The sequence below is a fragment of the Pezoporus occidentalis genome, unplaced genomic scaffold, assembly GCF_034315485.1.
Source record: "Pezoporus occidentalis ecotype Australia unplaced genomic scaffold, CSIRO_AGI_Poc_V1 ctg340, whole genome shotgun sequence".
Taxonomy (NCBI): Eukaryota; Metazoa; Chordata; class Aves; order Psittaciformes; family Psittacidae; genus Pezoporus; species Pezoporus occidentalis.
In genome coordinates, this window is record NW_026915377.1 from 155,573 (window position 1) to 177,057 (window position 21,485).

The following is a 21,485-nucleotide window of genomic DNA, read 5'->3' on the forward strand; positions in this document are numbered from 1 at the left end:
GTGTCCTTTGGCCTCTTTCATGTCTAGGGAGAGAAGAGATTTGAGTAAGGCACTTCTTCACACTAGGGCGCTCATACTGTTTCTCCTGTGTGGATACACAAGACTCTCTGTCCCCTGCCCTCAGAAGAATAAAGGAACTTAATAGCCCTGAGACGCCAGGAAACATGGTTGATTTGAAGGTTTTCAGGAGGGTGGTGGTAGTGAAGAAGACATACCTTATGTGTATGTGCAGAGAGGAAACCTGGTTTCCTTTGGCAGCCAGGCTTTTTGTGCCTCTGTTGTTTTCCTGCTGTCACGAACCCATATTCCTGCTTGTAACTAAGAAGATGCCTTGAAGGGGTTGGTGTGGGAGCTCTTTCTGTGGACTCATCCTGTATTGACCCTGCTCAGTGCAGAAACTGTAGCTAGAAACTTCCCCAGGTTCCTTCCCCCTGAGGCAGTTGATGGGGTGCACCTCACCTGGTGATTTTCAAGTGTTAATGGAACAAGGCTTTATTTTATCCTTGTGATGCTGCTTCTGAAAGATAAAGTGTAGCAAAGTTTGTCTGATGTGCACTGTGGTACAGCTAAGGGGCATAAATACAGTGTGGATTTCTGTGTGTATCTGGGCTGTGGATCATGCCTCATCTGAGTCCACACATGAGAAATGGAGATTTGGGCTGTGCCCATAGAAATCATGGTGTCTGCTTCCCAGGGGAGGCATGTCATGCTGCTCTGTTGCCTGTTCACTCTTCAATATGCTTTTCACTTTCCCTTCACTGTGTTTATCTTGTCTATTTATTTGCTTTTTTGGATTTTTATGAAGGAAATGGCACATTTTCTCCACCTCCACGCCGCCAAAGCATCCCTCCTCCAAAACCCAGACGCTCCAAGAAAGGTCTGTGTCACCCACTGCTTCCTCTTTGCTTTTCGCAATAGGGTTACAGACTGCATTGAATTTTTGCTACTTGCTTACAGGACCCTCAGATGTTTGTCTCTGTACAGCTGCTAGGAAGTGGAAAGAGAGCCCAACACTATGCTGCTGTTAAGTTTTTAACAACAGTGATGTCTCTTATAGTTTTGGAGCTTGACCTCTGCTTCTTGTTACGTCCCTGAGTCATGGTTACCGGCGTAGGCTTTGAGTTGCATGAATGGTTTGCTTCTGTTGTTTGCTGCTTTGGTCTTTGTTGTTTCTACGGTTGTCAGTTCTGTCATGTGGTCACGGCTGAAAGATGAACTCTCACTGATGAGACCTTTTCTTCCCCCAGAAGGGCTGGATAAACAGGAGAAGTACAAGGCTCATGCAGGTGAGAATTGCTCTTTCATACTATGAGTAGATAGTACATGATCAGAATACAGACACATTTTGCAGTCGAGAGCCAATGCAAGACTCTGTAGTGGTGCTTCAGAGCACTGTAAGAAAATGGTGGTTCTCACAAATGGTGGGGTTCTTTTAATACAGCAGTGGGTGCAGTGGCCTTTGACTAAACAGGGAGTGTTTGAGGTGAAGGGCACTTATTGTTGTGCTTTGGAGAAGCAGAGAAATCCCTTATACATCCAGTGCTGTGGTCCTTAAAACCTAAGGTCCCTCAAGAGGGTGCTCATTCTGCTTAGGTGCACAGTCATCCCTTGATGCCCAAGAGGCCAAGCCTGCAAACCCCTTGGTAGCCCATCCAGTGTTGCCCTGAAGCAGGGACATAAGGAATGGACAGTGTGTGTTTCCTGTAACACCAGGCTTTGCTTTTGTAGACCCAGAGGAGGTCTCAAGTCCTGGCTGAGCAAGTGGGTGGCTTTGAAAGTGCAGCATGTTCCCTGGATGGTGAGGCCTCTGCTTCCCTTCGTGTTGGGCTCTGCTGCTGTGGCTGATGCTCTCCAGGGCTCTTGCTGTTCCCCTGGCACTTGGAGGATGAATTTTGTAGCTCAGTAGCAGGTCATTGTGTGCAGGGAGGAGAAATGTCCATTCAAGACCCTATAAGGAGGCTGCTGTCCTGTGTGTGTATATATATACACATATTTGTGTGTATATATCAGAAAATATAGAATACATGCCTGTATATATAGCAGGACACCTAAAGGATGCTTTAATGTGGAGATGTTCCCACTTTTGTGCTTATACAGGAGATCAGAAGACTATTGTACTTAAATGTCTCTATGGCCTCTAAGATCTCTCACCCATTCAGTTGCCCCCTGGTTTTTTTTTTACTCAGTCCACTCCAGAAATGTTGAAGGAGTTGCTGTGATTTGGGATTTTGTCCTAGAACTTCCAGCTAAGGATATTGCATTTTATTTTTGTCCTGCAGGGCAGAAGCATAAAGACTGTGAGGCTGAACTGCTTACTTCTCGTCGTATGGTGGCTGTCTTTGACTATAATCCTAAGGAGAGCTCTCCAAATGCAGATGTAGAGGTAAGCACCAGCTGCTCACTCCTTTCATAGGTTTCTTTTTCCTCTTTCTTTTCTCCTTCTGTCCCAAGTCATTTGTCTCTGTTTTGACCAAAGTGCTCATTGTAGCTTGGCAGTGTTGCTGCTAAAAAGGGGTTGGCTAAAGTCATAAAATGTAGTTTGCTGATATGTTCTCATGCATTTTCTGATACCCATGTTCAGTTTTCTATGAAGAACATGATGCAATATACCCATAGTGATTTTTTAGGATATGTCTCAGTGAAACTCTGTGTCTCATGGCCTTGTAGCATCCCCTAATGATTAGATGGGACTAAGCAGACCTGTGGCAGGAGGAAGCAGCCCCTGCTGTTAGCAGTTGATTGAGGGCACACTCTGGCAAAAGGGAAAACCTGCTTAAGAGTTTGAATGGACTTCTGATACTTCAGCTGAGCGTGTCTTGGAGCATGTCTTTTGTGTTGAATAACTGTGTAGGTCTTTGTTCAAGCAAGAAGACTTAGCTCCCATTTAATGGACCAATATTCTAAGTTTTTGCTTTTCAAGCACTCCCTACACAGAATCCAGACTGTTTTTGTGGATAAGTCTGAGGTAGAAAGATGGCAGTGCTGAATCCTTACTGCAAAATAACCTTTCTAAGTTAGAACATGCTCTGTTCTCTTTTCTCCATAGCAGTGTTAGTCTACTCTGAGCAAACATAAACATGGGGTTTGGATTCAGATTGTTTCTATGCATCAGAGAGGAGTGTATGGCCAAGAGGTGACTCATGAGCATCTCATGAGCAAGACAGGCTGCTGCTGAGGACAGAGTGTTTTAAGGATGGAGGATTATCTTAGAATAATGCAGTGAGAGCATGCATTAGCCAGAGAATGCTTTTGTGCTCATATCAACAAGAAGATGGCTGTATGGCTGTATTTTTTGCAGTAATTTAGTCTTCCTAGAACCTGCCATATGGGCAGAGTTCATTATTGAAACAAGCTGGTCCAGTTCTGTTGCACTGTTGGAGGTGCTCCCTGTGCACACTCCAGGAAATCTGGTCACCTATTCTGCTAGAAGCCTGCAGTTGCTGTTAATGAACTTGCACCAGGACAGAATAGGATCAGCTGTGCCCTTCTGTGTGTCTGTGAGTGAAATTCCCTCAAAGTGTCTTTTTGTTACAGCAAAGTAATTCACAGCCAGCAGGAGGAACCTGCAGCCTCCAGAGATAAACTGAGTACTAGGGTTACCATAAGGTAAATGTGTTGGAGGTAGATCCCTTCCAGCTAACGCTTCTGTCAAGTGCATGTAAACAGTGTGTCTTGAGTGGGACACAGCCTGTTTGAAGACTCCACCTTCTCTTAGAGCAGCTTTTTTTGCTGTAACTGGGCAGTTTCTTCTGTTGATAGAGACTGCTTCGACCTTTGTCTTTGGTCTTGTGCTCCAGGGAGCGCCTGCTGGGGTGGCTGACAGGAGGATGTGATGGAGGGTGACATGTGTTGTGTGGTAATGTTCTGTCTCTAGGTCAGATCTTCCCATTTGTATGCATTCCTGCTAGTGACTAATCTCTGAGCATTGCATACAGAACAGGCTTATGCAAAGGAGCAGGATTTAGTAGTTACCTTTAAAGAAATGCAAGGTGTTTCTGGTGCTTGTTCAGCTTGTCTCAACATACGTTTCCAGAACAGGTTGTAGGCACTATTTTGAAGCCTTATTAAAACTGGTTTAAGAAACGGGCTTTGCTCTTGTCTGAATTTATGAAATGCTTCCTTAGCACTGAGGTCCACAGTTACCCACCTTAGTTGCCCTTCATCATCCTGGTACTGCAAGTCTTAATACAGCGGCCTCCCTCCCGCAGGGTAAGCTTGTGCAAGAAGCCCAGGGTGACCTGGTGTTTCAGGCCAGACATTCCAGGTAGTGCTTCTCCTGTGACCATTTTTCTCTTGCTCTTTGCAGGCTGAACTGACTTTCAGTGCTGGGGACATTATCACTGTGTTTGGGTCCATGGATGATGATGGATTCTATTATGTGAGTACAGGGGTTGGGAAGGGCCAGTGGCTGCATTTGAAGTCGTTGGAGTCCATCTAGTGGCAGGAGAGACGAAATCAGGGAACAAAATACGCTGCAAAAAAACCCAAGCCCGTATCTGCTTACTGCAGGGCAGGGTGTTTCTGGTAGTCCATGTTCCTGTAACCACAATATCCAGATGGATTTGAGTTTATTTCTTGGCATAACTTGACTGCATATTTCCCAAAGCCTAGGATGCATTGTTCTGTACCTGTATCAGCTGCATCAGCATCTGCTGTAAGCTGATTTGTCACGAAGCACTCAGACACATGCTCTCATCCAGGGCAGGAGGCTACAGTGGTAACATGAAAATACAGTTGTACAGTCACCCCCATCTGAGCATATCTCCACAAGCACTGGTGCCTCTTTCATGTGCTGTGCATGCATACCTGGGGGCTGTGCCTGCCAACGAGCTGTGTGCTGGACATGATCCTTGGCCCTTGGATCCCTGCATAGGAAGCAATGTGTCTTCACACATCAAAGTTGAGGTTCAGCTCCAGGGAGAGTCTGGAGGGGATCACTGTGAATGCTTTGTTTGCCTTCTTTCATAGTGTTGGCCAAACACCATTGCTGGGGTTGGTTTTGTCTCACTCAAGCACCTGCTGAACTGGAGACAATTCTCTAGGCATACAGCCAAGTTTGGTTTGCAGCTCTGCACCTCAGTGAGCATTGAGGCCATGTCTGCAGGACATTGTACCAGTAGAACCTCATTCTTTACAAAATAAATAAATACCAGACTAAATCAAAGGCCTTTGGAAAGCCTGTGGCACTGTCGTATTCCAGTTGCTTCCAGGATAGCAGTGGAAGTGATCTGAATTTGTAGAAGTGACCATGTTGCTGGAATACATTTGTCATGGCATCTGCCATCTTTTCTTCCTTCACTCCCTTCTGTGTTTCTGTGCTCTGAATTGTTTCACTGAGCAACTAAGCAAGAATGTGAGCCATGGAATTTGCTGAGGATCCTTCCAGCATGAGTGTGTTCCCAGGCTTCTCTCACACCACAGCCTGGCCTTCCCTGCATGGACTTCTCAGTTTCTTATTTCCCCATCAGCCAGGAAAGCTGGTGTGAGAACTCAATGTTGATCTTGCAGGGAGAGCTGAACCAACAGAGAGGACTTGTCCCATCTAACTTCTTGGAAGCTGAACCTTCGGCTGGAGGTATGGCTGAGGAGCTGCATTCAAAAGATAAAGAAGCTTTTCCACTGAGTGCTGAGAGCCAGGTAAGACTGTGTGACTCTGCATCATACAGACATCCAACTGTGATGTGGCTGGAGATGGGCATTGCACAGCATGCAGCTTCTGATGGAATCATTTAAACTAGTGCATGGAGCTTAGTTCATCCCATGGAATGTTCTCAGAGGTTTAGGAGTGCTAGGAGCTCTTTCTGCAACAACATGGTGCCTCAGTCTCACTGTGGTCAGGTGGGCAAAGAGCATCCCAAAGCACACCAGCAAATACTTCAGATCCACAGAAGGGTCAGTGGTGATATCCTGCTGCAAGCAAAGCAGTTCAGGCAGCTTCCCAGACATGTGACATTTCTCAGATAGGCTCATACCCAAGCCAAGGAGTTGTGGAGTTCCCAACACCCAAACACCAATGCTCTTCCACTCATTCTGAGTTAGATATGTCTTAATCCAGTCCGAGGTGCTTCCAGTTGAATTCAAAACACACTGGGGAGTTTCCCAAACAGATCTGTGAGATGGATCCTCAGGCTTTGAAAGCATCCCACAGATGCAGAGAATGCAATGGTTGAGCTAACCCCTTGAGTTATGCTGCTGATGCTCTTGAAACAAATGCTTAAGTGGGGGATTTGGGTCATCTGCTGGATTCAGACCTCACTTGGTGTAGCACCTCACCAGTTACTTCTGGACCTCATATTCTGTGTCATTCTAGAGAGTGGAAGGCAGGGAGGGACTCAGATTGGTCCCAGCTCATATGTACTTCACCTTCAGTTCTTCTTAGAAGGCTTTTGGCACCATCAAGTAGTGCCACACCCACCAAAGTGTGTAAGAAGAGGTCCAGTTTGGCTTTGAACCAGTCCTTCAGTAAGCATGTGGGCCTGTATCCTCCTTTGCTGAACTTTCCACTTGTGCCTCCCTAGCTTTCCTGCTTTCTGCAGCATTCCTTGTCCTATTTTTCATGCTCAGCAATTTCTTTTCTCTGTGCCCACCTCCCATTTCTATCTTCAAATGCTGCCTGATCTCCCTTAGCCTTCACCTGCAGCCCCATCTTTTGCTTCCAGGCATTTCAAGCTTTGTGAGTACAGGGTCTGCAATACAGCCTTGATGCCTTCTTGCAAAGAGCAGGCCTGACTCAGAAATAAGGTTTGTGGGTAGTTTGCTGGATCATCTTCCAAACTCAGAAGTTGTCTGGGTCTCTTGCGCTTACCTGTTTAGGATACTCATTCCCTTTCCTCCTAGCGCCTAAGTCCATGGTGGGAACTCAAAGGTTAACAAGCTGTTACTACCAGGGTTTAAGAGCCCCAAGGTTATGCAAGTCTCCCTTTCGCAGGGGGAAAGCAAGCATTCAGAGTGGGTTTCCTTCTCCAATTTCCCACTCAAAATTATTCGCTCTTCCCAAATTACTGATCTATTGGAATAGAGGGTGCCAAAGGATACCTAAATCAGTAAAATGAAAAAGGGTTTAATTCATATTGTAGCTTATTACAGATCTAACCCTTCTCTCTGGCATCAGCCAGCAGGGAGAAGGACCTGTTTCAGATGCCAGCCCCAGCCTTGGTCCTTCCAGAAACCATGGGGAAATTCAGGTAACCTTTGGGGCTCAAGATAGCTGATCTGCCACTTGCTTAGTTAATGGCCTTTTATTAAGGACAAGTAAGAACCAGGAATTTGGCTGATAAACAGGATAACATATGCAACAAATCTGCCGTTATTTCTAGGGTATTTATTTGCATCCCTCTCTTATCTCTTCTGTTTTACTGGCGAAGAAACTGCGACACCAGTTGACCTGCCATGTCACAGGCTTTGTCACAGGCTTTCCAAGGTATCAAGGTCCTGTCTGTTCTGGTGCTGAGCCGGCAGCTCGAGCTGATCCTGCTCACTGCCCTCAGCTTGCTGCTGCTCCACTTTTCTCTCTGCTTTCCACTGGTGCTAGGTTTAGCAGTGGGTGACTGTTCCTTTGGATACGGCACTTTGGCTCAGATATCCCTGCGTGCTGTTCTCCTATTGTTCATGACACCTTTTTTTTTAACAGAAATGCCTTTCAAATGTGATAAACCCAACCAACATAAAATAGACGTCTTGGGCTTGCCTGCCTTTCAGATCTTTCCATTGTCTTGGCTTCTCTCTGCCAGAGATCCAACAGAGCTTCCCCTTGCACTGGCTCTTAACTCTGGGTCTGTAGAGCAGGAAGATGTTGCCTTAGGTCAGGTAATTTTGGTACTTGTCTGACCCATGAGCTGCTATTCTTCAGAGTTTGAAGTGTGGGGACTTGGAAAATTCAATTGGTGATGATTAAACCAATTTTACTTCAGTGGGAATCCACACTATCTAAGCATGACTTTTGGTTGGCTGCTTCTGTGTAGTGACAGACTGCCTCCTGTCCTGCTGCTTCCCTGCTTCACCAGGAGGCCTCTCCTAGGTGATTCTGGCTTAACCCTCTTTAACTATGTGCTGTCCTGCTTGTTCTGCGCAATCCAGATCCATTTGAACAGCTTCCAGATAGGAATACCTTGCTTGTCCCCTTTTAAAAGCAGTACATTTACCCTGCTCATAACCAAACTTGTGTTACTTAACTACATTTATGAATCTGCTTAGTGATTACTGAGGAGAGACAGAACCTGACCTCCCTGAGGATTTGACACTGGCACAGCAATTGCAGCATTCCTACCTCTGGGCAGAACACCTCCTGGCTAAGGCAGAAGGAAAACCTCCTCCTACAAAGCACACATATTCTGAGGGCCATCTCTGAGCTGTACCGAACTCTCTCACAGAGCCATACCTGGGGCTTTTCAAACCCTGGTGACATCCTCACTCCATAGAGTTAAGGAACTTGCTTGGGAAACTGTTGTTGGTGCATCCAATGCAAATGGAAGCACCTTTGCTGCTGTGGTTTGGGGTGGAGGGAGTGTGGGGTATTCAAAAGGGCAAAGGATGCACGGCAGCCTCTGGACAAGTCTTGTTTGAACCTTCTGAAAGACAGCATGGCAAAGCAGACTACATCAGTGTCCCAGGCCCAGCTTGAGATCCAGCATATCCAGCTTGAGACCCAGCATGCGTATGCTCCGTGGTATCGTGGCAGAGCTTTGGACATGTGTTAAAGCTAGTCCCACTCTTAACAGAAGCTTCTCCAGCATGATCAGGAGTGATTTTTCAATTGCTTGTAACTTCTTGGATTTGAGGTTTCAGCATGTCTGTTCTTCACACTTCCCTTCTTCCTGCTGCTCTGTTGAAGGCCTGAGAATAAGGGCAATTGACTTTCCAAATTGCACTGGGGAAGGTATATAATTTTGGATTATTTCTGAGTAAATCTTGCTGGCAACTGAAAAAGTGAAGCAGTCTAACTTTCAAACTGACAACATTTGGGGATTAGATTCTTAAGCAATAAGAAAAATACAGCACAAAGAGGAGTATCCAAGAAGTTATGGTCACCAGCTAGGTCCCTAAAACACTCATGCTCACCAACTGAGAGCAGTTGCTTTAATGCTGCAGCTGTTGAAGGAGTATTTTTGCATCAGTAATACACAGTTGCTGTCAAGGACTGATTGTAAAGCACCTACAGAAAGTGTTTGATTCTAATTGATTTCATGTATTTATTTCTGCCTGTGTTACGCACCCGTGATGGTTCTTTTCTTCAGAGAATGAGGAAGAGAAGAGTCCAGTGATAGATATGAATGATACATAGACAGAGAGCAACCATGTAAGTGTATGTGAGAAGATCTCTTCAATCTTCCACCCAGCCTAGCATATTAAACTGTCGTGCACCTGTAGTTTACTCCTTTTCTTGCTTGTAGTTTGACAGGCTGGACTGGGGCTCTGCTAGCAAGTCCACCTTCAAAACCTCTACTGGCAGACCTTTACCTGCTAGATTGGTCCTATAGTAAAGCCATGATCTGTTCAGTACATGAAGTGCAGTTGTTTGGAACAATTATCTGGTGGTTTTGGGGACATGATGGGACTGTGCTGGGTATTCAGGTTTAGAAATGACATGCTTTATAATTCAGCCTGGGCCTTCTACCACTGTCCCAGCACATCAACAGCCAAAGCTTTGTTTAGCCTTTGCAAGATCCTGCTTAGGCTGAGCACACCCCATATTTTGCACGTGTAGGGTATTTTCTTCCTGATTGTATTCCTTCCTTAGTGTAGTCCTGAAAACCCCCTGCATACCATCAACTTAAGGAAGTAGTAACATTGAGTCCCTAAAACCTTATGTGGATGATTGTTCTGTCTGACAACACTTAAAGCAACAGTTTTGGGGCTGTGGGGTGAGACCCCTGGTTTTGGGGGGCAGTGGGAGCAGATCTGTGGTTTCCTTAGTGTCAAACACTGTTTTCCTGAAATTGTGCAATGGAGCAATACCTGGACAGCATGGAAAAGTGCCCCCTGAAAATGAACATGACTCCTCTGGTTATCCCCACTAACAGCTTTTACTCTGTCTTGATTGAGCACTTTTTCCTTCATGTTTCTCTTAAAGAAACCCAAATTTTAGTAACATTTGTCTCTTAATAGATGAATCTGTGAAATAGTGCTGTTGCTTTTCTGCCATATAGAGACCTCTGAGAAAATCTGCACATGCTTGCATGTGAGACCTCTGTGTGGAAATCTGCCTGGGCATCGTATGCCACAGCTGGGAATCAACAGCACTTCCAGCCACAAAGCCAGGAGACTGCCAGTTACTTCACTTTAGCTGTTTGATATTTGCTAGTGACATTGGTACTGCAGCATCCTTATTCCAGTGTTTAATGGTGACATTTTTGAGCTGGGCTGGGTACCAGCCTCTCATTTTGTGTGCAGTCTTTCATGTATCACTCTCTACTTTTGCACACATCTAACCCAGCTGGCTACCAAGTTAGCCCTCATCTGTCTTACTTTTTGCCTCCATAAGCCTTACATTACTGGCTGAAAATGGTTCCTCTAGATTAATCCAGATTTATTCATAGACTTCTCAAACCTGACTAACACCTGGGCAGTAAACAGAAAGCATTGCAGCTTGCCTGTGTGTGCAGACAGGAGCTACCAATGATCACAGCTGGTGCCTCAGCATTAGTTGGAGCAGTTGACCTGCAGAACACAGCTTGCCCAAAAGCGAGGTGGTGCTATCGAGCTGTTGGCAACATGTCCTTGGCAGTGCTGGAGAGTCACAGAAGTGCCTTTGAAAGTGTGTGGAACAAGATTTCTAGATAACCTGTGAGTTCAGGAACAATCAGCCACTGTATTATTTCCTGTAGATAAGAGAGGGAGAGAGGAGTTCCATCTCTGTCCCTGTAGCCAGAGACACTGTGTCAGGTAAGAGTCTGATGGCACTGTTACTTGGGACAGTTTAAACTGATTGCTGCAAGACTGTAGTTGTCTCTCATCTTTCTGGAGCTCTCTAGAAGCCTTGTGCTCCTGGCTGCTCAGAACTGACTCCATAGGTGTTGCATGTACTGAGTCTGACTCCTGAGAAGAGGTTTCTGCTCATCTTGTATCAGAAGTGCTTTCTTCCTGGAGCAGAGTGAAGCATCTGGATTACAGCAGCATGATGCAGCCTGCAAGGGGAGGAGAGGTCACAGCCTCTTCTTGTGCTCTTTGTCACACAAGATGGAGCAGTGCTGCTTTTGCCCCAGGAAACTTTAAATAAACCAGCCCACAGCAGGCAACATTTAATTGTGCTGTGGCTCTGGCAGTCCCGTTCTGCCTGTGCATCGCTCCAGGCAGTGCACTGCAAGCGGCTGCTTGGGGTTCTCCTTCATTGCCTGTGCAGGAATAATGTCTGTGCTCTCAGGAACGCTTTCACCCCAGGCAGAGCATCCTGCTGTGCTGTCACTAACATCTTCCCTGTTGGTGCACTCCCCGACTTGGGACGAACCAAGCAGATTAATGATGAGGGCAGGATGGTTTATGAGGAAGGCTTTTCCTTGGAACAGCTCCAGCCACTTTCATGTTGTGTTGTGGATAGGATGTACAGCTGGGAGCTTGGAAGATTCTGTTTTGGAAGCTGTGTGGAAGAGAAGGCAGGGGCACAAATGGTCTCCAAGGCCTCAGAAACCCAGAGCCTCTTCCCTGCTGAACTCTGCAGCTTCTTGGGAAAGTTTGTCCTGCCAGATCAGAAATGATCCCTGTCCAGACACCTAGGTGCTGGAACTGACCTGCCATTTGTATTTTGCAAAGAGGAAGCTGAGCCCAGGACCAGGGCACTTTCTGATTTTTAAAAGCCCTTTCCAAAAGGAGCAGCATACAGATTGTCATTTGGGACTGTGGAGTCCACTTAACATTCCCAAATGCTTAGGTGACTTAGGAACATGTTATTTGCTGCATGCCACTTGATCCAAGACTTCTCTATGTCCTGCTTCATCATGAGCAACTTCTCTGTTATTGGTGCCACTGCAGAGCATCAGACTGCTTCTGCCTCTCCTGTGACTAGACCTGATGGATGCCCTGCAGGACGCTGGATTTTTCTTCATGGCCACTGCTGCAGAAGCCTCCCAGCTTAGCAAGTCTCCTTGAACTTCTGAAGGTCTTTCACAGCCCTTAATAGGTTGTTTTTAATGCCCTGACTTACGCCCCAGAGTGTGCTGGGAGTCCACCAGGACCCCTGGCCCAGGGAGCCGTATATGGATGCATCAGGATCCGTTAATCCATACTCCTGGGAGATGCTTCTTTTACAGCATCTTCAGCTGTGAAGCAGCATCTTTCACCATGTCCTCAGTGGGGCTTTTGTGCTGTCCTGTTCTTGGCCCAAAGTTAACGCATTTCAGAATGTCTGAGCTCAGGCAGTGTCTGGGTCGTGGGTACAAGAAAGTTCAAATCCATTGGAAACTTCCTAACTGGATCTGCAGCTGCATAGAGGAGCTGAGCTGGGCAGGGTGAGGGGCAGCTGGTGGGGAGAAGGCAGGGTTCTCTGGCTGAGTTGTCTGTTGCTGTGATGTCCTTCATCAGATCTAATTTGTGCTTTTTTTCCTCTTGTTTTCTCTTTTTCCTCACTCAGTTAAATCCAGATGGGTCTCTTGAGCAGAGTGATTCCTCACCAACTCCTCCTACTCTACCACCCTCCTGCCTTGGCATAGGTGAGCAGTGTCCAGAGCAGGCATCGCTGGCCATTCTCAAATACAGTCATGTAACTGGTCAGAGTAAAAAGAAGAGAGGCTTCTTCCTCAGAGGAAAAGAGCTCTTCAGAAAACTTGGGTCCAGTAAGAAATATTAATAAGGGATTTGTTGTTCTGTAAAAATTGCCTGTGCAGTCCCCGCAGAAACTGCCAATTCAGGAGAAGCCCTCTGCAATAAGCTGACTAGAGTCATAGGGGAAAAGTGTATGTTGAAGAGAGAGAACTCTCCAGTGGGTTTGTGAGCTGTGGTCTCTGCTGAGAGTGCAGATATGGGTGCCCACCCAGTGTGGGCAATGGCTCTGATCATAGCATCATGGCACTGGGGTGTGTGAGGCCTGAGCTCTAGGACACAGCTACTTCCACAGCAGTGTGTCCTGCCCCTGACAGCCCTCAGTGCACCACTTCCCTGTAAATATTTTCATTTAAAACTTATATTCCGGCTGTGAGTTTGCTGAATGGCTTTTTCTAGCAAAGCCCCGGTCCCTGAGGAAGAGATCCCTTGTCCTCCACACCCTGGTATTTCTCTGGTCCAAAGGAGGTTGTGTTAACTCCTCCACTTCCTGCAAAGAAAATTTGCACTTCTCTGTTCCCTTGAATCCCCTTTGCTGTCTCTGGGCTGAGGAGTGAGTTCTTTGTTCTATCAACATGTAAATATGCAGCTGTGCCTAGGAGCATCCCACACTGCCTCAATCCTGTTTGGCAACAGGATTCCCATGCAGGGAGGAGCGATGCCCTGAAGGGGTCCATGCTTCTGCCTGTGGGGTGGGCTGCTGGAAGCTGCTCCTGTGGTTCACTTTGAGCACAGACACTGGCTGTGGACTCCGCCTTATTTAGTTCTTGATTATTTCTCTTATTTATTTATTTATTTATTTATTTATTTGGTTGGTTGGTGTCTGCCTCTTTCACAGTTTTCTTTGGCTGTTTGAATGGGCTGCTCCCAAGTTGGAGCATTTGGAAAGCAGAGCTGGGGATGGAGAGTTTGCAGCTATTTTCGTATGAGATGATGTGTTCCTTGAGTTCAGACACATCCCTTTCTAAGCCACGGAAAGTTTTGTACTACATGGTTTCTATCCTTTTCAGTGTTTCTTTCTTTGCATGTTTTGGTGGGGTACTTGTGTTAAAGACAGTTCCCTGAGGTACGTGAATGATGCCAGCACAGTGTCCAGAGTGTTGGTGATATGGTATGTTTTTATTTAATATCAAATTTTATGATAATAAAGTCTATTTTCACAAAAATACATTTTCTTTAAAAACCCAAAAGATTCTATTATGCTTATTTGGTGTTGAGGGTCATAGAGGGGAAAATCATACCGGTCACTTGCACCTCGATGACGCTCCACAGCACTTCGCTTTCCTGTGTTTGTGGGGAGAGCTGCTTTCTCTGGGAAGGAAAGGTTTCTGCCCAGCCTGTATTTGTGCTGGGAGTTGCAGGAAGGTGGGAGCTGTGCAGGTATTTTGCTTCAGAGTGACACCAGTGCAGCGCAGCCTCCCCCAGTGTGACCTGGCTGAGGTTCTTCAAAGCCTGGGGGTGCTGAGTATGGACAGAGTGGCCCAGCACCCCCCACCCCTGCTGTCTGCTTGTCCCTGCTTTGCAAAGTTCTGCTGCCAGGACTGGGCAACATTTTTCTTTACCTTAAAAAATGCCATTTTGTTTCATATCCATTTTGACTGAATGTGCCAACTTGGTTTTGTGAACAGGCAACGATCAAGAAAACAATTGCACGCCAGCTGTATCACACACACAGGTTATTAAACAAGTACACTAAAGCTAGTCAAGTTTGTATATATCTATATATACTAAACAAGCACAGTAAACTGGATCAGGTATATATATATATATAGCACAGAGGAAACTTAACAATGTATCAAATCATTACTGCATAGAGAGAGCAGAGAAATACATCACCAATTACCACCTAATTCTCATCATCCAGACCCACACTTCAGCTGGGAAGCCCCATTGCAGCTGGTTCTGGGAGCCTCACCTGCGGGTGGATGCACTGTAGGAATTTTACTGCTACCTGGGACTCCCTGTCTCCAGAGCAGAGCTGCTCCAGCCCTCACAGCATCTCCCTGGACTCGCTCCAACAGCTCCATGTCCCTCTGGCGCTGTTGCCTCAGAGCTGGATGAGGACTGCAGGGGGGTGCTCCCCAGAGTGCAGCAGAGGGGCAGGATCCCGTCTCTGAGCTGCTGCTCACGCTCTGGGGGTGCAGCCCAGCACACACTGGCAGGTCATGGGGAGCTTCTCATCACCCGATATCCCAAGTCCTTCTCCTCAGGGCTGCTCCATCCAGTCTCCACCAGCTTGTGTTTGTGCTTGGGATTGCCCCAGCCCAGATGCAGTACCTTGCATTTGGCCTTGTTGAACTCCACGGTCTCACCTTTCCAGCCTGTCCAGATCCCTCCTGATCCCATCCCTTCACTACAGCGTGTCGACCACACTGCACAGCTTGGTGTCATTGGCGAACTTGCTGAGGGTGATGGATCTCACCGCCCATGTCACCGACACAGTTGTTCAACACTGCTGGTCCCAACGCTGACTCCTGATGCACACCATTTGACACCAGTCTCCACTTGGATATTGAGTAGTTGATGCTCGCTCTGCATGTGGAGGATATGGGGCTTGGTCACCAGGGCTTTGTGGGTTTGGGAGTAGGGAATGAAACGGGATTATGATGGGCCATGACTCAAATGCCTCCCATGCCACTGCAATGAGGAAAAGTTATTTTTCTGTGCTGTCTTTCCATCTTAAAAAAATATTTGGGCATTCATCAATTAATGAAAGTGCTTTGTGCAGTTCCCTGGTTGTTTCTGCACTATAGTGGTTAAGGTACCAATGGGTCAAAGCTTGTAAGGCTTTGCTAGGTAATATTATTTTGCTTGAGTGGGGAATGAGCAAACACAGAGGATGTAACTCACAACAGCTCAGCCCCAAGGTAAATAGTTTTTCTTCCAGATTTCAGCTAGTCAGAGTCACAGGCGGGTTGCTCTGAATCTTGCAGGATGCCATGAGAAAGGCACAGATAGAGAATGAGAACAGAGCAATGTGAAGGGACGTTTCCGCATGTGTCTCAAAGGAGCGGTGTCCTCCATGAGGTGGCAGTCCCGGCCTCCCGGCAAGGCTGAGAGCAGTTCCTGGAGGTCTCCTGCCACACAGAGATGGACTCATGGGGATCTCCAGCATTACAGCAAAGCACTGCCAGGCCAAGACACACAACATGGGGTGCTCCAGCATCACTCCAGCACAAGGTGAGCAGGAAGAGGGTGGCCGTGCTTGCTCCAGCCTCTCCATCCAGGAGCAGCGGTGCTCCAGCATTGCTCCAGAGACCTGCTCAGACCATCTCATCCACCTGTCTGGGAGTCAGCAGCTGCTTCTGAAACCATGCTGAGACCCACGCTGCTGGTGGAAGCAGTGAGTAGGAAACTTTCAAGGGAATCGGGACATGGTGTGCTAGCAGCTGTAGCCATGAAGGCTTTGCTGATTGAACTTGACCACTTATCCCCTGTGCGTGGGGAAATCATCAGGGTGGAAATGCAAAGCCAGCGTTCCCTTGTGCTGCCCATCCACCTGATGGGTTCTCCAGGCGGCTCTGAACAGTGGTGATAAACACTAGTGGCTGCTTCTCAGGGGAAAATATTGTAGCAAACCACTAGGACGACTGTAGCTGTGGGCAATTTATAGTGGAGATAAAAAGGGAGGGGAGAGGAAGGAAAAAGGATTGCTAATGCTAAAAAATAATTCCAGTTCTGCACAGGCCTAAATGTAATTATAAATAATATTTGATCACAATTTTATTGGGTTTAATGCTTTCCAAACCAGAAAAACAATCTGCTGCTCCAGAGAGGGCTTCCTGATCCAAACCCATACTGGGGCGGGATCTGGCTCTCTCCCTGTCCTGCATTGTGTACAGGAAGAAATCTGGGCACACAGGCTGAGAGAGAGCACCTTCTGCATGTCCCATGGTTGGACAAATGGAGGGGCATGACTGTAGTAAGAGAGACATGGGAAGCTGTGAGAGACAGAGTGTTATGAAAGTGCTGGTATAGGAGCATCCCCCACCCCTCCCCTGTTACAAAGACCCTGGCAGGCAGGGCATCTCCTGGGAACACTGTAGGCAGAGGAAGGAGTTCAGACAACTCTGCCTGCCTAGGGGAGGCTTTAGTCTTCAGGTGTCTGTATAAGAAGCAGGGAGAGAATTATCTGCTCCTTACATTTTCAATCACAGCATCTTCATTCAGGAGGGGGATCTGGGCTCTGGGATACGGGCAGTTCCATCACACCTGAAATAGACTTTTGAAGAAAATTATGACAGGATGGAGCACAGCTGAGTTATCTGCCTAACATGCAGATCCCTGCCAACATGCTGGGCTGCTTATGGCACCGCTGGTGAAAGCCTGAGGGCACAACAGATCTCATCAGCTGTGGAGCTGATTTCTACTCCCTTATCACTCTACGTATCTGGGCCAAGCTCCTCTCGACAACACCCCCATGGTCTTTGGGGGTGGGACTGGTAGGAAGGCCCTCCTTGGTGTCATCCTCCAGTGCCCTCCTTATAAGCTCTTGGTGTTTTATGTTTCCTTCAGCTCCTCACACCTCTCTGTCTGTCCCATCCTTTGCTCCATGTCAGGTGGAACAAAGTTCTGTGCAGCTCACTCGGTGGTGAGGACCATGCAGGGGCTGTGGCCAAAGGCAGATGCCCAGTGAGGAGCAGAACAGGCAGCACATCAGATGCTTCCCAGAGAGGGGTCCCAGCTGCCAGGGTTCTGCAGCCAGGGGCTGCTGGGGCTGCTGCTGTTCCATAGCTAGGTGCACAGCCAGCAATAAATTTGTAGTGAACAGTTCATGCTGGCTCAGAAGCTCCTGTGAAAACTCAGTGTTATTTGTGGCTTTTCCGCTCCCTGAGAACTGGGGAAATTTTACGTGTGCAGTCACCTAACAGGGCTCAGTGATTTCCAAATGGAGCTCTGTTGGAAGCCCTGGGTGGATGCATTCTGCTAGAGGAAACCTCACAGTGCTTCTTTTGTTTCTTCTTCCGCAGTCTCTTACAGACAGCCTTTGACAGTGAATGAAAAGGACTTTGTGCTGAATACAAGAGCAAATACCTCTATTGAATAAAGGATTGGGGAGTAAATATGACATATTTACTTTTCCCTGAGTGCCTCTTTTATACTCTCACCACCTGCTTGCTTGGGTTTCCTGCCCTAGATGTTTGAAAGATCTAATATTTCATTGTGATGCTGTTTGTAATTTATTCCTTCAAGTTGTGACTCATTTTGCTTTTACTTCTTCTCCCCAGAGCCCTTGGTTGTTACTGTCATCTCGCTTTGCCCATTATTACTTATCTCCTGAGCTGTGAGACTCTTTCTGATATGAGAATCTGGTGAGCACCTGCCTGTATTTAGCTTCTGAAGTTAATGCTCCTAGCCCTTATTTGAAATCTCTCTGTTGCCTCAGCAGAAATCTGGCTTTTCACTGGTGCTCTCCAACCCTCAGGGCCTAGACCCTGGTTTCCTTCTCCACCTCTGTGTTTCTTACCCATCTTCTTCACAATGCAGACACTGAAACATAAAATTTTCTCTGTGCTTCCCAGTATGATATTCACCTCCTTCCCATGGGAAGCAGCCAAGTCTGCTCAGATGGGATACTGCTATGTCATTCTATGTGAGCACATGAGATGCTGGAGTTAGTGTGCATGCACACGCTTTTTGTGGGGAGCACAGCTGCCTGGCCAGAGGGCCGGGGAGACTAAATCCCCACTGGAATGGAGAGAAGCTCTACCAGGAGGCATGAGAGGTCCTTGGTGCCATGATCCAGGTACCAGCCACCACATCATGTGTCCCGGCTCTGCTGCCATGTCTTGCAGTCTCACAGGAATAACATGATGGGTTTTGTTAGTGTGGGGTGTCCAAATGGTACAGTATTTTAGGTTGCAAAGTCTTTCAATCAGCTTCTTTCATCCAAAGCAATGGAGATACCTGAAATAACAAGCATAGAGGGTTCCCCCTGAAACTTTGATGTCCCTCTACTGTTAAATCTCCAAATAGCTTGATGGGTTTAACTGCACAATTTTGCTTGAGAAACATGGGGACAGAAAAGTCAGAGGGAAAGTTTTTCTAACCATTGTTTTGTACAGGATAAAAACGGTATTGGAGATTTGGATTAAAACTCCTCTGGGTTTTAAGAAGCCCCATGGGCTGGTGGGTGCAACCAGCCATGGATTCCTCTGGCCTTACTGCTTTGGGGCAAAGAGCCCCTCAGGACTCGGCTGCACCCTGAATGAGATCCTAAGGTGAGAGAAATATTTCTGTGCTTAAAGGGGACCTTTCGAGATCTCTTATCCAGCCTCCAGTTTATATCAGGACCAGCTTCAAAGCCAGGTAAGGTTTCACAGCCAACAGCAAAGGCCAGCTTCTATGAGAAAGGAAGACATGGGGTTTCCAAAGTGCTTAGTCATAACTAATTGGAACATGTCTTCTGAGCTGTTGGGAGATTTATTCCTCACAATCAGGGCTACAGTGGGTCTGTGGATCCTTAAATATCCAATATCTTCACCCTGACTTTTCATTTTGCTCTTGCTCCAACACCTGTGGCTGTTGACTGCTTAAATAAAACTTACAAGCCCATGAGTCCCAAAATTCAACTCAGGAACTTCTTTGCTGTTTGGGGAATCATTAATGAAGTTGAAGTCTTTTTTGCACCTCAGCAGTGTAAGTTTATTTCATTCAGTGCTTTCTACCCTCTCTGGATGAGCTCCTGCTTCAGCCAAGCTCAAAAGCAGTTTGCATTAAATACATTAAATGACCTTTACTGTCAGCCAGGTTTTTTAACATCATACCTGCAGTCAAACGTGGCCTACCTTGTTATGAAGCATGCAGTCTGATTGCTTAATCACTGCAGACTCTAAGAACTAGAGTCTAAGGATATTGCTCAAAGTTGTGCAGGGAAATTGATTCTTTTGCAGTAGAAGCTTATAATGAAATACAAGCTGTGTTCAGCCCTCCTGAGCTTCTTGCACATGCTTGCCAAGTGGCACTGCTCACAAGTCCCTGTGTAACCATTGCAGGGAGTATTGACCCCTTTCTTTGGAGCTGCTGTGCTGATGACACAGCAGCAAAAGGTTGTGGATGAGCTCCAGGATTGGATGTTTGAGCAAGTTGAAGGGATTTGGTTTGATTTATCTGCACTTACCACGCAGCATGGCAGAGATCACAGCCTCCTCGGTAAGTTGGCTGTGGAAGCAGAGATTCCAAAGAAAAAACAGTGGAAATCAGGCATTCTTGTGACTGATGACCTTTGGGTCCCTTCTGATGATGATCTTTAAGGTTCCTTCCAACCCAAACTGTTCTATGAGTTTATGACTGAACATTGAGAAACATCTCTAGCCCATGCTTAGCTGAAATGATTCTCTCCCAAACCTTTTTGTGGTTTTTGTACAACCATAGATAAATGGGTAGGAAGTTGATCAATGAACTCGAGCCTGGCTGGAGCTGGGGACAGCATGTGGAGGCACATGGCCAGAAGAACATGGGGCATTGCACAGAGTCGAGTCTTGTCCTGGGTTCAGCTCTAACAGTTATTTTTCTCCTCCCTAGTAGCTGCTGCAGTGCTGTGTTTTTTGCTTCAGCCTGAGAACAATGCTAACTAACACACTGATGTTTTTAGTTGTTGCTAACTAATGCTCACCTGACCCAAACCAGCCAAAGGGGTATTCCATACAACAGCACGTTGTGCCCAGTATGTAAACTGGGGGCAGTCAGCCAGGAGGGCCAGATCGCTGCTCAGGTTGGGCTGGGTGGTGAGCGGTTTTATTCTCTTCCCTTGTTATTTCCTTATCATTATTATTATTGGTGGTAGCAGCAGTGGTTTGTGTTATACCTTAGTTACTGGACTGCTCTTATCTCAACCCGTGGGAGTTACATTCTTCCCATTCTCCTCCACATCCCTCTGGGAGCAGAGGGGAAGGAAGAAGGGGGAAGTGAGCAAGCGGCGGCATGGTCCTGAGTTACCGGCTGGGCTTAAACCGCGACAATTGTTCAGTAACTGACCCATTTGTATTGTTGCTCAAATGGCAAACTTGATAAAGGAGTTGAGCAACAAGTTTGCAGGAGTGGAATTAGGGCCAGAAGTCCTCTATGGCTTCTCTCCAAGGACCAAGAGCCTGTGGCTGCCCCATCCCTGGCACTGTTCAAGGCCAGGTTGGACACAGGGGCTTGGAGCAAGCTGCTCTAGTGGAAGGTGTCTCTGCCTGCGGCAGAGGTTGGAGCTGGATGAGCTTTAAGGTCCCTTCCAACCCAAACCATTCCATGTCTCTATGACCTGTAGTGGTCCAGCGCAGCCACAAGACTGGAAGAGCAGATCATAATACGTGAGGAAAATCTTGTCATTTCTCTGTAAAGACTGTGTCCCAGAAAGAAAAGCCATGCCAGAACCACTCTCAGAGCTCTTCAAGGTGCAAAAAAGGTGTAATGGCATTGCAAGATGAGAAATAGATTGTTGATAGGACTTTTCAACTGGCTTATGGGTTTGTTATTAGGCTGATGTAAGTGCTGGGAGCTGCTGTGTCGGTGATGTCCTGGGAGATGCAATATGGCTTGCCTTGAAACTGTGATGAAAGGTGTGCCGGGTTCACAGGTTTTAAGTCCAGACAGGGTTTGCAATGCATCCAGGTGCATGATCAGGTCACAGGATTGCTCTGCTATTGCTGCAACAGAAGGCTGTGATTTTTCCATGCTTTATTTAGGAGCCATGTAGTGCAGAACCTGATCTGAACAGCAAATCCTGAGTTTATAGCTTTGGCTGCTGC

At 46.9% G+C, this 21,485-nt stretch overlaps 1 protein-coding gene across 13 annotated transcripts in view; it reads left to right on the forward strand.

Moving 5' to 3' along the window:
• The window catches only part of TSPOAP1 (TSPO associated protein 1), a 66,223-nt gene extending 52,283 nt beyond the window's left edge, over positions 1–13,940 (forward strand). For 6 of the 13 annotated variants that reach the window (XM_062629708.1, XM_062629702.1, XM_062629712.1 and 3 more), the window contains 6 exons: positions 806–877; positions 1,248–1,286; positions 2,280–2,383; positions 4,307–4,378; positions 5,509–5,637; positions 12,563–13,940. In XM_062629708.1, coding sequence (XP_062485692.1) covers positions 806–877; positions 1,248–1,286; positions 2,280–2,383; positions 4,307–4,378; positions 5,509–5,637; positions 12,563–12,778 — 632 coding nt within the window. In that variant the 3' untranslated portion in view covers positions 12,779–13,940. Of the gene's footprint in view, positions 1–805; positions 878–957; positions 1,287–2,279; positions 2,384–4,306; positions 4,379–5,508; positions 5,638–9,233; positions 9,300–12,562 lie in introns of those variants that run through there. The other 7 variants (XM_062629703.1, XM_062629705.1, XR_009966853.1 and 4 more) reach the window with 5 other exon arrangements.
• The last annotated feature ends 7,545 nt before the right edge of the window (positions 13,941–21,485 follow it).